At 41.2% G+C, this 15927-nt stretch overlaps 1 protein-coding gene across 1 annotated transcript in view; it reads right to left on the reverse strand.

Annotated features, from left to right (window-relative positions):
* Positions 1–768: 768 nt before the first annotated feature.
* The window catches only part of NOM1 (nucleolar protein with MIF4G domain 1), a 35886-nt gene continuing 20727 nt past the window's right edge, over positions 769–15927 (reverse strand). The window contains exons 5-11 of the mRNA XM_073629938.1: positions 14326–14436; positions 11108–11272; positions 8839–8960; positions 6928–7060; positions 4762–4893; positions 4508–4617; positions 769–2573 (exon numbers count right to left, since the gene is read on the reverse strand). Coding sequence (XP_073486039.1) covers positions 2402–2573; positions 4508–4617; positions 4762–4893; positions 6928–7060; positions 8839–8960; positions 11108–11272; positions 14326–14436 — 945 coding nt within the window. The 3' untranslated portion in view covers positions 769–2401. The remainder of the gene's footprint in view (positions 2574–4507; positions 4618–4761; positions 4894–6927; positions 7061–8838; positions 8961–11107; positions 11273–14325; positions 14437–15927) is intronic.

Consider the following 15927-nt stretch of genomic DNA (forward strand, 5'->3'; position numbering starts at 1 on the left):
ACGAATGCTCGGAATCAAGCAGAAGGAGCGGCACTGGCTATTGAACTTCCTTTTTCTCTGCTCGTCATACCTCTTGTATGTCACCGCGTTCTCGCGTTCGGAATTTTGGGCGTGTATGCAAGACAAATTTGAGCTAACATGCTTCGGAAAAAAATCCGATTTTTTGTTGGCGGAAAGTCCGATCGTGTGCATGCGGCATAAGGAGATGTGAGTACATCCGGGAGGTTGTTTGTTTTGTACATTCAAACCTGGGGACATCTTCCAGAGAGGCTTGTATGAGCTTGGGGGGGGACGGACGACTCTCCAGCTTTAGTAAATCAACCCCATAGTGTCTGAATATCCCCCACATCACCAACCTGCAAGCAGCAGGATGAAGATTATTTAGGAAGGAGGTGCAATTGTAAGGAAACTGATGAATATTCCTTTGGAGATGCAGAGGTGCAAGTGTTGGAACATCAAATCCTGGACACAGAAAAAAACACTAATTGCTAAACTTCAGTGGGATGATCCTTGATTTCGCCAGAACCCTGCCTGGATTGTACATTTATATAGCACAAAATACCACAATGTGGCCGTTTATGGCAAAATGTACTACATGGAAAATTGTTACACTGCACTAGTGCTAATAAACTTTATTCCGCAATTTTGGAACTTTTACCGCGCTTTTTCCACTCCATTTCCTTATATGTTTTGTGCACTCTTTAAAAATGTTACATAAAACTTAAACAATTCGCAAGAGATACATTAGAAGTAACCAGCGCCATACGCTTTGTTCGACAGATATAAACAGGTTTTTTTATTGACAGGATACCATCTAGTGGCCAAAAACAAAAATGACATTTGTTTACCATATTATGGTAAAGTATACACGTCTTCAGTTCAAAGACAGGAAACATTTCTGCTCAGTAAAAAATATTGTACTTAATCCAAAACCCACATTTGGTATCAAAAGGCTGCCCAACCTGCTAGTTGCACAGTTATAAATTTTATTTTCAAACCCCTTCAGGACCTGAGAGATTTTTTTTTTTTTTTTTTCTTGTTGGCTACAATTTATATGGACCACAGCATATAGTTCTCGCGCTTTTATTGCTCATTGACACATGAAAGGGAGAGAAATCATGCAATAATTCAGGCTGAATAATAGTTTAGGGCTTTAAAAATATGTCCACCCAAAACTATTGATTTAGTTCTGAATGGAGGGCAATAAATATTGATTACTGATATGTAAATATACTATACATATATAAGGTCACTCATTCTCCCCCAGTGCGCTCGATTCCTTGTTCCTGTCAGGAGACTATATATTAAAGTCAGTATAGCAGATAAGGAATTCTGACTGAAACAAAAGAATCAGCCAGACCTCTCCCGTAATATGCCAGAATTAGATCTCATGGATGTGTGAACGCCTGTGCGATGCAATTCAGGTGTGGAAAAAGAGGGTCCTGCACCATTTTGGTGCTAACGTGACGCGATTTGAACCATACGAAATGTATGGCTCAAATTGCACTGTGCAGACATTGCGTGTGATGTGCACAGGAATGCGGCGCAATTTCTGTGCGAATCACATGCGGTGTCCTGCAATGCACAAGTGTGAACCTAGGCTCACTGACCAAAAATTTTAATATACATGGCTAGCCTTAGTGGACACTGGAGGGCTTCTGTGCACATCCTGAAGGAAAGGTGCACTGGGAAATACATGGCCACTTCAGTGGCACACCATAACCAGTTTGACAAGTGGCATGCTCCAAAAAGTATAGCTGTATGGATCAAAGCAAGACTGGCCAACTCCAATCCATATGCTTGATGTCATAGGCACTGCCAATTGTCAAAACAGCAAGAACAGGAAGGAGGAAGCATTGTGCAGGCCCAATAGAGCATTCCATGTCATAAAACAATCCTTCAGTTGGGATACTTTCACACTGAGGTGGTTTTCAGGCACTTTAGCGCTAGAAATAGCCTCTGAAAACTGCCTCCCATTCATTGCAGTGTGTCTTTTCACACTGGGGCAGAGCGGTTGTGGGACGTTATGAAAAGTCCTGCAAGCGGCATCTTTGGGACGGTTTGGGATCGGTGTAAATAGATTTCCCAAAACGCCCATTGCAATGAATGGGCAACGCTTCCAAACCACTTTGAAAGCACCGCAAAATGAGACTTTTTTTTTTTTTTTTTTTGGTAAAAAGCGCCCCGCTAGCGGCCGAAGAAACGAGCGGCGCTTTAGTGCTAACGTCCGGGCGCTGCCAGTGTGAAAGGGGTCTTACAATGTTCTATGTGAAGGTCTGGACCTGTTCGAAAAAAGTCCACCAAAAATTGACTTATCCACTATTCATTTGTTTATAAAATCAGATCCAGCTCTTCAGTAACATGGTTTCTTATCTTCTGTAAGAAAGGCCAAGTGAAGTCTCTATAGCCGCAGTTTGTTATCCTTTGCCTGCAGGGCTTTCATGGCTATATCCGCTTTCTGCCGCAGCAGCTCAGCTTCCTCTGCACTCTTCTGTATGTTCTTCAGCAGGAAATGGGAAATAAAGAGTTTTAAGCCTTCACGCAGCATTCCAAGCTTGGGGTTGTCAGAGATTCTGATGGGAAAAAAGAAAACAGTTCTTATAATGACAAGCAATGAAAAAGCCATCTTAAATAGAAAAGAGGATTTTTATTTTTTAATATGAAATGTCCCTGCTACCATATTGCCATCCATGCATTATTAAAGTGCTCTCTTCCCCCTGTAGGGTAATTCTCTGGGACCAAGGCCTAAAACTTCCACATCTCACCTACAGTGCCACCTGCTGCTGAATTCTGGCTTTGCAATTCCTACAGTCAGGTACAGAGAAGCTTGATGGCTGGCATTAAGAGCACAACCTCTCACAACCATGCTGGAAGTTTCGGGGTTAGTTTTACACTCAATGACTTCAAAAGGGACACTACCATGAGAGATTACCAGAGGCTGCCATTACTGAACTCTGTTCTAGTTCACAGACTGTCATTCTGATTCTGAAAATGTCAATGTTGTCTGAATTTCTGTACTGGAACAAGTAAAGGGATTAATGGTCCTGACAGTTACACCATGCTTGTTTTGGGACTGGGACTGAAACTTACAAAAAGACAAGCAACCAAGCATCTAGCATTTTCATAAGGAGGATTGCAATGGAAGCTACCATACTTCTCCTGAAAATGCTGCACTATTTGAGAGTCACAGACTTGGAAAAGGCAAGTGCCAACTGTTGTACTTGTTTTGGCTCAGTGACCTCAGACTGAAGCCAAAACTTCATTGTAACCGGCATTTTGAGAAGCAGTGATCAGCACTGGCCTATATAATTCTGTAAAAGTCAATTTAGATTTCATTAAACATAAAATGCTTGAATTTCAATAGATTCGAGTAACAATTATGTAATCTACTAGGCATGAAGGAGAAACGTTTTGGACACTACTGTATAGAAGAATTCTGAAACCACCAACCATTCCCATCCATTTCAAAGAGCTAATGCAAAGTAACTCAGCCTCCATGGTATATGTCATAAGTAGAAAAAACCTGTGTGAGGGCTGCAGAAAAAAAAAAAAAAAAAAAGTTTCCTTCAAGCGAGCAGCAAGAAACTCTCATTGAAGCATGGGCTAATGGGTGGTTGGGGGGGGGTTTGCCTTAAAAGAATAAGTTCCTCTTTTGTAACAGGTTACATGTCACACCCATGTTCAGGGTGTAACATGCAAAGTGTTACAAATGCAGCGGCCCCTGCACCCAACTCCCCCAAACCCCCGTTTTGACAGTGAGCGGGGGATCTTCTCCCCCCGCGCTATCACAATCTAAAAGGAAAGAAGTAGGGGCATCCCCCCGACCATCAGCATCATTCATTCATTGTGTTCTGTGAATGTGAAAACTACAAGTACCTTTGCGACTCTCGGCTTGAACTACCAGGGCGCTGTTGACCGCTCTAGTAGTTCACTGGGTCTTCCTGTCATTGCGTAACTGCCTGCCCGTATTGGAGGCACAGACAGACAGCTACACAGGCAGACTGCAGGACCGTGACATTACACCTACAATCTACGGTTTGTGAGCGCAATGCTTTACAGGCTCCTAACAAAAAAATAATGAATGCATATTTTTTTTTTACTTGCAAAAAAAAAAAAAAAAAAAAAGTGCATTTAGCTTTTTTTTTTTTGTAAATGTGAACTTATACTTTAAGGTGGGGACTCAGTAGCAATGTGCGGGTATCAGACGGGCACAGGTAGGTGGCCAAATAGCGGTCATCCTGTGTAGCCTTCTCTTCTACAGTACTTTTAGATACAGATAAGAGGACAGGCTTAATTTAAAGAGTTATAGTCATCAAGCATCCAAAAATATGTCGGACAATAAAAAAAAAAACAAGTATGAAATCAAGGGATTCTTAGAGAATTCCATAGTCATAACAGAATATAATTAAAAACAAAAAAAATACAAGTTCATTAAAAGGATTTAGGAAAGGTACTGCCTTTTCACAGAAAGCAGAGGTAAACGAAGTGCAGCAAAGCATCTACTTACTTTCCAAAGATCACAGCAAGATCATCAGCTTCAGCATCCACCAGCACTCTGCTTAGAATCTGACGCAGGAAAGAGACTTTTGTTTTATCCAGCTCACTGAACTCTATGACCTGTGCAAGATGTAAAAGAAAATATTATCCTAATGCTAAATATACAACTTATATATAAGAACAGAAAAGCATATACAGTACATGCATTACCAAAGTCAAAGGCACTTTGAAAGTGGTTTAAAGCTAGGGAGACATCATTCCTACCTTAAAAATAGAGAGTGGAAGAGATTTCTTTTTAATCAGGTGACTCAGGAACTGGATGAGATTAGAGAATGTGGCTGTTGACAGATTTCCCAAATCCCGGAATTTATCCCACATACTAAACTGAAATGTCATCTGTGAGATTATACAAATAAAAGAAATGGATAGTTAGGCTCAGGTTTAGCAAAAAAAACAAAAACAAATACTGGTGTCTGAATTTTCTATCATTATAAAGATAGACGCTCAGTCTGTCTCTGGGTTCAATATTTCACTGAGCTTGAACAAGAATGGAACTTGTAGAGTCATAACGTCTGATTAACATAATTGTTCTGGATCAATGACTCGCAGTCCATCTATGCCAGCATAAAAACCTGGCACCTAGCATTCTCAGGAGGCCAAATCAGCAGCGGCCTACATGTAATTCTCAGCATAAGATTCATTTTCTATCCTGGGGCAAACTTGACAAAACAAACCTTATACTCATTTCAGCTCTTCTTTTTTCTTGTACAAAGCTCGACCTCAGAAACGCAACATAAAACGCAACATAAAAAAATGCTGGAAGTGAAAGAAAATCTCCCTATAACCACACATCCATACCATCCCTGAGATCAGGGGTAAGTGGCAACCTCAGCCTGGACTCCAGCCAGGCCATGTCCCCGTTGCTGGAGTCCAGGCTGAGGTTGCCACTTACACCTGATCTCAAGGATAGTATGGATATAGGGAGATTTTCTTTCACTTTGAGCTACCACAGGAGCTGGGACGAGCTCCCTCCCACACCAGCACTTCCAGTGGTGGACATCCAAATTCGCATAAGTGTGAACCCAGCCTAAGGCCTCATGTACACTGGACATTTTTACAGCTGCTGTTTTGGGCGTCAGACATTTTTTTTCTACAGTCAATAAACTCCCCATAATATTTTCCTATGTGTCCATGCACACATAGACTGTCATCAACGGTTTTTGGCAGGGACGTTTTTTGGGCTGTAAAAAAATCCCCAAAAAACTAGTGGGTTCTGAGAGGTTTCAGCTGTAAAAACGCTCTAACGTCAAAAAACACAGATAATTGCTCAAAAACGCTGTTGCAAAAACACTGAAAAACTCACTGCAAAGCTACTGGCATTTTTATAACGTTATTATAACGTCCAGTGTGCATGAGCCCTAAAGCTTGATTTAACTGCCTTAGACCATTTGCACACAAGCAGTGGCCATGTTCCTGCTGCATGCATTCCAGGATCCAGTGCAATTAGCACAATACTCAGGGACGGGACAAGGGGTGGGCAGAAGGGATGGCTGCCCAGGGCACCGTGGTATCATGTGAGTTGGGGGGGGCCCACAAGGAGATTGGGGGGAGGACATTTTGGGAGAGGGAATTTGGGGGGCGGTATGGGGTAAGAATTGCTTTAGGAGGGGAGATTAGGAGAGGTGTGCTAGGAATGGTGATTTGGGGGGATTTTGTGCTAGGATGGGGGAGTGGAATTTGTGCTTTGATGGTAAACATGCAGACTGGTCAAACTCAACTTTTTTTTTTGGGGGGGGGGGGGGGGGAGAGAACATTTGCTCATACATCTTGGGGGGGGGGGTTGGGGTGCAATTTGGCATGTGCGCCCTGGGCTCTAGATGACCTTGTCCAGGCACTGAGTATACTACACCAAATTGGTGTAAAACTCTGTGCTGGTATCATCCAATATGTTTTGCATCATGACAAAAAAGAACAAAGGCTGCAGGATTCATTTGTGTTGGTACTGCAGCCCTGGTCAGGTCATAGCTCAATTCAAGACTATTTACAAAAGCACCAAATAGCAACCTACTTAGCCTGTGTAACCACTTCCTCAGATTAGAGAAACAGCCAGTGGTGAATCCAATTACAAAGCTCTTTAGTTTGTTTGATAGCTCTACAGTATTATTTGTAACACCTATCTAGAGACATGAAACTTCATTCTTATGTCATTTGACTGCCTTCCCAAGGAGTGTAATCTCTGCTCTTAAGATAAAAGATCTGCAGAATTTAAAACCAACATGTGAGTACAACACTGAATAAGGTTTGTTTTTTATCTTATAAAAGATTATCAGCAGGAAAGGAATGAAATTACTAAAAAAAAAAAAAAAAAAATCATCTAGCACACGTCAATGTCTTGAACCGCATGAACTGCATTTTGAGGGCATGTATTACCTGAAACCTTCTATCGTATTCACAAAACTTGCTGGCTAGAAAGGCGTAGAATGGATTGTAGCGCTTTTCCTGCAGACAGCAATCTATAAGGACATGTACAATCTCTCTCTCTTGATGGTCTTTCAAACCTAGCCTAAAAGGACATGAATGAAACTGTGAAGAGTCCACATATACAAATATATTACAAGATGATTGGGAAATAGCCAACCCACTAACTGCCAGCTGTTGATGTATTATAACCTAGGCAATCCCTACCAGCCAAAGTTGTGTCACGTAGCACTTCACACCCTTGGAAAACTACAAATTTCCCAGCTGTGACATACAATAGAACATTTTTATTAGGACAAATAAACCTGTTCAGTAACAGCAGCAACAGAGTACAGTAGTATTTAATACATTTTACTCCCTCACACCCAAACCAATTGAACCGGTTCTTAACCACTTCTCCCGGGTAGACGTCATATGACGTCATTGACTTTGAGTAAAGATATCTGGATGATGTCTGCAACTACAGGCATCATCCAGATATCTTTGTTTTTCTCAGCTGGCGATTCCCCACATTCTCTCCCCTCCCTCCCGCTGCCCTTCAGTGCTTCTCTGGTCTCTCCCGTGCGATGGGGGGGGAGCGGGCGGGGCTGGGGGCCGGAGAATGAATCCATCAGCAGCGGTTTGCATAGAGCTGGCCGGGGAACTTCTTTGACACTTGGACGACAAAAGTGACGTCCAGCACACTGCTGGAAAGCGTGAGACTGATTTTTTTGTTAATTATTATTTATTTATTTCAGGTACTTATATAGCGCCGTCAATTTACACAGCGCTTTACATATACATTGTACATTCACATCAGTCCCTACCCTCAAGGAGCTTACAATCTAAGGTCCCTAACACACATTCATACATACTAGGAACAATTTAGACAGGATCCAATTAACCTACCAGCATGTCTTTAGGGTGTGGGAGAAAACCTCATGCTTTCCAGCATAGAGGAGAGATGTGGGGACTTATAGACCACAGATCTCTCCATAAAAAGGACCTGTCATGCCCTATTCCTTTTACAAGGGATGTTTACATTCCTTGTAATAGGAATAAAAGTGATCAAAAAATTTAAGGGAAAGTGTTAAAAAATAAAATAAAATAATTAAAAAAATATATATTTTGTAAAGTGCCCTCATCCCCTCGTGCTCGCACGCAGAAGCAAACGCATATGTAGGTCACGCCCGCTTATGTAAACGGTGTTCAAACCACAGGTATTGCTGCAATCGTTAGAGCAAGAGCAATAATGCTAGTGCTAGACCTCCTCTGTAACTCTAAAATGGTAACCTGTAAACATTTAAAGCGGTAGTAAACCCAGCCATAAAACAGTTTAATTTCCGGCACGGAAATGCAGCACTCCCATTGGTTGTGCTCTCAACCAAACTGTCAAACCATCCAATGGCTGGTGTCATAATTGATCACATGTGCAGCATCATGGCAGTTGTAGATTAAACAGAGGCAAAGATGGCAGCTTCCTTGGCTGAAAACAACAGGAGGGTTTACTTACACTTTAAGTGTCGCCTATGGAGATTTTTAAGCACTGTAGTTTGGTGCCATTCTACGAGTGTGCACATAAAATTGTAAAAGTGTGACATGTTTGGTATCTATTTACTCGGCTTCACATCATCTTTCACATTATACAAAAACATTGGGGTAAATATTGCGTTTTGGTTTTAATCATGAAAGCGTTTTTTTTTTTTTTTTTATCGTGTTTGAAAAATTGCCACGAAAATTCCGCATGACATAAAATATTGCAACGACCGCCGTTTTGTTCCCTAGGGTCCCTGCTCTATATATATATATATATATATTTATATATTAATATTAGTTTGGGGTTCTGGGTAATTTTCTAGAAAAAAAAACAAAAAAAAAACTTACTTCAGCAACTTCTCAAAAGCATCCAGATAGTCTTCACTGGTCATGATAACACAGAAGATGTTCCTCCTGATATCTGTGTTCATCCGCTGCTTGCGGGCCAGTTCCATGATCTTTGCACTGACCTTAAAGAGAGCACATTATCATAAATGTATTTCATTCATTAGCAGAGACCTGTACTAAAAAAATATGGAAACTGCCATTTCTAAAATCTCCTACACAAATGCTTATTCACTGGCTATCAAACTGATCCAGTGGTTTCAGCACCTTCCAAGTTATTGTTCCACAACTTGTATGCAGATCAAGAATTGTAACTTTTCTCTGACTTTGCTAGCTGTAATAATCTTCATGGTCCCTAAATCAGAAAATTCTGAATCAAGACAGACACCCACAAAACCAGCATTTTCAGAACTAGGACAGTAATACGTTTCTTCTGTACAGGTTCTCTTGGCTGTACATCACTTGTTTTTATACAATTTTTAAGTAAACATACCCCTCCACAATATGTGAGTTTTCAGAGCTAGGAGTCAAGTACAGTAGTTCTAAATCTGGGGGTTTTAACATTAATAAAATAATACAAAAATAAAGTTTACTTTAAGTGCCCCACCCCAAAAAAATATGCACTGACACTTAAGGAGGCTGTAAACCTCTCTGTGTCAGTTGTACCTATAGGTAAGCCTAGAATAAGGCTTACTTATAGGTACTGTAAATATCTCCTAAATGTGCAGCCTTTAGGAGATATCTACTGTATACTGCACTGACTATGTCATCGGCACATGCGCTGTGAAGAAACGGCCGCCCGTGCCGTTTCTTCAGTAGCGAGTGCCGTGACTGGCGGCTCCCATGTGCATGACACGCGGCTCCGGCCAGAGGAAGAGGGGCAAAGATGGACACGGCCTGCAGCAGGGATGGTGTGGGCTTCGATTGCAGGTAAGTGTCACATAACGTGCTAGTGTGCGATGCACACTAGCTCATTATGCCTTTACTTTACAGGGGAAAAGAAAGTAAGAACAAACAAATCAGGGTTTACTTCCTCTTTAAAGTGATTGTAAAGTCTTGTTTTTTTTTAACTAACAAACATGTTATACTCACCTGCTCTGTGCAATGGTTTTGAGCAGTTATGATCCTCCTCTTCCTGGGTTCCCCACTGGCACTCTTGGCTTCTCCCTCCTCCCCCGATGGGTGTCCCCATAGCAAGCTGCTTTCTAGGGGGCACCCGAGCATGCACGCTCAGCTCCCTCATCGTTGGCAGTCACTGCTGTATCTGAGACAGAGGGAGAGAGCCAAAAGAGCCTGCGTTCTCTTGCACATCGATGATTGAGATTGGGCTCAGGTATGTTATTAAGCAAGTGGAGCTGCATGCAGAAGGTTTTTTCTTACCTTACTGCAATAAGCTAAAAAAAAACTACTGCCTTTACAATCATTTTAAAGATCCTCCAGCAAAGCAAATTATCCAAAGAAAAAATTCCTAATATTCCCAAAACAATTAATCCCTAAACCAACCCATTAACCGGCCTCTAATTTTTACCTATTATCCCCCTCCCATAGCTTAATCTAATTAGCCCACTACATCTATCTCAACTTTAATGCTTGCCCACTATTTTTGATATAAAAAGTACTCTTATTTGCTCTACTGTACTTTATGGTTAGCAGCAATACCATTTAATTCTATGCGTATTCCTAAAATAAGGCAGGGGACAACAGTGGTGTTGCCTTTTTCTGAATTCTCCATAGCAGTATATATGAACAATCTACTGCTTGATAAAAGGTTAAGTATGCCAAATCATGGCTATATTAAAAGGGTGTTTTTGCTTTATAGCTGTAAAGACATCATACTTCATAAGATTTCACAGACTTACTCATATCCTTTAAAAACACACAAACTTGCCACTTCCTACTGCGCCAAACATATGTACATTATGTACATATTAACTACCCAGAAAACAGAACACAACTTTTACTACCAAAAAGGAACTCTCTGCCTTGAAGGTATAAATACAGTGAAAAACAAACAGCAAAAAGAGAGACCTATTTTGTAAAAGTCGTAAGAAGTCATATGCACATTCTGGAGAGTACATAAACCCCATATAAAATTATATATACACACATACATACACTATAATATATATATATACATATATACATACATACATACATACATACATACACACTGTATAAACATCTAAAATAAATCTCAGTATTACTGTTTCTAAAGAAAAAAAAGGTGTTATTTATACTATATTCATGGGTCCAATCCCTAGAGTTTCCATACCTTGCCAAGAGACTGTGCTGGCACCTTCCCCGAAGACTCGTTGATCATTGGTGCTCCACTCCACGATGACCCAACAATCCACCATCTTCCAACTTTTTCAGCTTCCAAGAGGTTCTCCAGCGACACACGGAGACGAGTGTCACTGCCAGACACACTGCTGTGAACCTTCACAAAAACAGTCAACAAGAACACCATGTAACAATATGCTACGATCATAAAGACTACTGTAGAAAAAGATATAAAAAAGTGAAAATATAAATAAATTACTTCATGGCTGGATTAGAGCCTGATTTGCGTGTCACTTGCAATGATTGAGTGAGAAATGGGCTATGTAGGTCTTCCACTGTGGCAATAATAAGATTTTCTGACAAGGGGAAGTGCTTGTTATTGCACACAAATAATCCAACTTGTTGCCCAAGGGGCACTGATCTTTCTCTTGTCTGCAGACAAAAAGGAGGGAAGAGTTAAAGGATAAGTTCCATTGGCGGAACAATCAGGGTCGCAGAAGTCGCACTTGCGACTGGGCCCTGCAGTTCCACCACTGTGGGGGGGCCCAAGCAGTGTTGCCAGCCTCCCATTATCTCCGTGACAGTTTGAGAAAACTGACTGATTTCTCCCGTCCGTAGGACAGGAGAATGTCTGTACATTTAGGAGCCAGGGGCTGCAGCTGAGCGTCTCTGACACTCATCTCACACAGCCCAGCGAGTTCACCCCCCCTCCCAGCAACGGACGGGAGAGGAGCGATGCATACAGCTGCCCCTCCTCCCTGTTCCCCCTGTGTCTGGCCGACCCGCCCACTCTCCTATCTGTGTTCAGGTGAGAGAGGGGAGATGTGAGCGGGAGATATGAAGAACAGCAGTCACAGCTACACATTCCAAGCTGTGTGAATGATGCCTGATCCACCAACTTCCAGTCTCGTCCCTCGAATAAGTGAGCACTGCATTAACTGAGCACTGCATTTGATCACTGAACTGTCCCTTTCTCTCCCCTATCTTTCTCCCTCCCCCGCTCTGTACATTGATTTGGGTTTTTTTTTCATTTGATCATTACACTGAAAAAAATATGATCCAATTCTCCCATCTACACATTGCAGGTGGATGGGGGAATCCTCCCTCTCCAGACCAGTGGCCAAACAACCAGGGTTGCTGTTCCTGCTATTGACAGCGCTGGTCTCTGTCTCCATGGCAGCGCATTAGGACCCAGTGCTGATTACTTTATGCGGTTGATGGGCGCATGCCCAAGAGGGCCAGCACAACTGGTTGTAGACAGCTAAACTCCCTGCAAGACGCACATGTAGCATTCATATGCGATAGAGAAATTAGCAACCCTGTGCGATAATTACAATACTGCAATAATTGCAGTGGCAATCTGTAATTTACATAAATCTGTATAAAAGTGCATCAATATACAATAATCAATATAGAAATAAAGTGAACTGTATTTAAAGTGCTCTTGTGCAAACTAGTTCATGCATTAATCTGTATCCATAAAATTGCAGCATAATGTCCTTTCATAAATACTCCATTCTTCTGGTGCTCTTTACAGATAATAAAACAGATGATATAACAGTAAAGTGCTCGTGTCCACTCTTGTGCTCCCCCTTTGGTGTATGCGCTCACCTTAGAGCATATGACCTTGCACCTAAGCTCGGTCAAAACACGCTTTTAAACCACCTCTGGGTTTATGGTCAGCATTTAGATCCTTGGATGGTTGCTTGCAGCAATATTCATATGGAAAACAGAGGAAACTGGATAGTGTATTACCGTTTTAAAAGTTTTATTTAAAATGACAATATTCCCTATATTAGGGTACTCACATTTAATAGGTGCTATGAGTGCACCACTCTGTATCAAGCCAAACAAATATAAAGGCGCCGTGCTGATGTGTCCTCTCTCACTCTGAGAACACTCCACTGTCTCACAAACCATCCTGTCCCCTCCCCAATATGTGTCGATACCGGGAAATGTCGTATCTTCCTCAGGGGGAATTCTCTGGAAGATATAACATTTCCCGGTATCGACACATATTGGGGAGGGGACAGGATGGTTTGTGAGACAGTGGAGTGTTCTCAGAGTGGGAGAGGACACATCAGCACGGCGCCTTTATATTTGTTTGGCTTGATACAGAGTGGTGCACTCATAGCACCTATTAAATGTGAGTACCCCAATATAGGGAATATTGTCATTTTAAATAAAACTTTTAAAACGGTAATACACTATCCAGTTTCCTCTGTTTTCCATATGAATATTGCTGCAAGCAACCATCCAAGGATCTAAATGCTGACCATAAACCCAGAGGTGGTTTAAAAGCGTGTTTTGACCGAGCTTAGGTGCAAGGTCATATGCTCTAAGGTGAGCGCATACACCAAAGGGGAGCACAAGAGTGGACACGAGCACTTTACTGTTATATCATCTGTTTTATCATCTGTAATGAGCACCAGAAGAATGAAGTATTTATGAATGGACTTTATGCTGCGATTTTATGGATAAAGATTAATGCATGAATTAGTTTGGCACAAGAGCACTTTAAACACAGTTCACGTTATTTCTATATTGATAATTGTATATTGATGCACTTTTATACAGATTTATGTAAATTACAGGTTGTCACTGCAATTATCGCAGTACTGTAATTATCGCACAGGGTTGCTAATTTCTCTATTGCATATGAATGCTACATGTGTATATAGAGGTGTGTATGCTACACAGGTTGTCGTTGGGAGGATCGCATAGGATTGCAATTTTTATTGTTCATGATCGCAACTTATAATCGCATAAGATTGCATTATTACATTCACTAGATTTTTTTATAGAGGAATAGAATATTCCACCACCACTATTTAACTGCAGCCAGTAATATTATGGTTTGGTACGGTTACCGTATGATTACACTTGGATAGCGCAGCATCATATTGGTATAAAACATATGGCATGAGCATATGGGACGTGATCAATGCTAGCAGCTGTCCTTTAATCATTTCTAATTATCATTTGGATTTTCACATGGTGGCTCGCAAGATTCTGTTTGTTTTTTATGTTATCTCCTGTGTCAGAGAACTTGTCAAAAGTTGTCATGCTGATAACAGAGGAATGGAGCAGCAGAAAGAGGCGCCACTTGGAGCTTTGGAGAGAGATAAGTAAACACAACAGATATATGTGCCTATGTCAGATTACAACCACTTTAAATAATGTTTTGGTTGAATTCTAAATGATTCTTACCAAAGAGCGTTGTAATTTACGCAGCTTCTCCACAGGTTCAGGGTCATAGCCTGGTATCTTGCGCATATCATTGTTCTTTAATGCGAGCATCGTCTCCAGCATAAATCTAACCTGCGGGTTGATAAATAAAAAAAAAAAAAATAAACAACTACACCATCTGTGAAACCTATATAAAAAGGCCACACTAAACCTTAATGTGCACAGGTTCAGCTTTATGTAAAATGTTGCTGCAATAAACACAAAGTTTGTTTTGCATAACCCATAGCAGCCAATCTCAGATCAGGCTTAGTTAGGCTGAGCAGTCTGTTGCTCACCTTTCCCCCGAACATTGCAATCAACAATTACATTGCATGAGATAACAAATAAAGACTACTGTAGATAAATGAAATTAGAATACATAAGTGACAATATGAATGAAAACATGGACTGCAATTATCGTGATCTCAGCTGCAGGCTCTCTCTCAGCCACCATGTGACAGCACTGAGCAAATCACTATGTAATGTCACATTGGGAGGAAGGAGGGAGTCACATATTCCTCCAAACACACAGTATCGGGTATTGTTATTGCTCCAGGCAGCTGAACTGTGTAGGTGGGGTTGAAGGAAAGCAGAATATGTCCTGCTGGAAACTGAATCTGTGATTTTTTCCTACAGGTGTAAAAGCACAGATTTGCTTTAAAAGATTCCAAAATGTGCATCCTTAATGCCTTTCTAGATACAAGAGCCATTTGTCATCAGTGCTATCTAATGGTTTGCTGTACGGTTTTGTACACTGTCACCAATTGGTCTTGTTTGTACCACAGATTGTTCAATAAAGCAATCCTGGTTAAAATTAAAAAAAAAAAAAAAGACTCCAAAAAAGATCTTCTCTTAAATCCTAGATCTGCTCTCTTGGATACAATCATGCTTTATACAGAGGACCAATTTCAGCTTGTCACTGTTGGGTTAAATTGGGAAGGAAACAAAATAATTTTCTTGTGAACAAAGTGGCAACTAATTAAACAAGGGGTGTCTAACCTGCAGCCCAAGGCAGCTATGAATACAGCCCAACACAGAATCGTAAGCGTACTTTAACCACTTACTTACTGGGCACTTTTACCCCATTCCTGTCCAGGCAAATTTTCACCCATATGAAGTTATCATTTTTTTTTTTCCACACACATTTTTTATTCTTTCCTTAGTTTCAGTTATAAGATTTTGCAAACGGGTAATTTTTCTCCTTCACTGATGTGCACTGATGAGACTGCACTAATTATCAGCGTAGATGTCCCCTTTCACACTCGCCAGTTACAGTTTCTCTCCTCAGGCTGCGACAGTGTGAGGAATAGAATGTCGATAACCGGCAACTGTGTTTACATCATGATTGGACACAGATGATCACAGGTTAAAGAGCCGCTGTGATAGGCGCTTTACCCCGATCTGTGATCAGACGCCCCTTCCCCAGAACTGGACGACCACGCTGTAGCCGTCATTTGGCAATAGCGTGGTCGGGAAGTGGTTAAAAAATTTTTTTGGGGGGGGGGGGATATTTTTGGGAAAAATGTGTTTACACTTAGTAAACACATGTGGACGAAGAAAAATTTGACAGTGTATCTTTACTGG

The sequence above is a fragment of the Aquarana catesbeiana genome, linkage group LG05 (genome assembly GCF_042186555.1).
Source record: "Aquarana catesbeiana isolate 2022-GZ linkage group LG05, ASM4218655v1, whole genome shotgun sequence".
Classification (NCBI taxonomy): domain Eukaryota; kingdom Metazoa; phylum Chordata; class Amphibia; order Anura; family Ranidae; genus Aquarana; species Aquarana catesbeiana.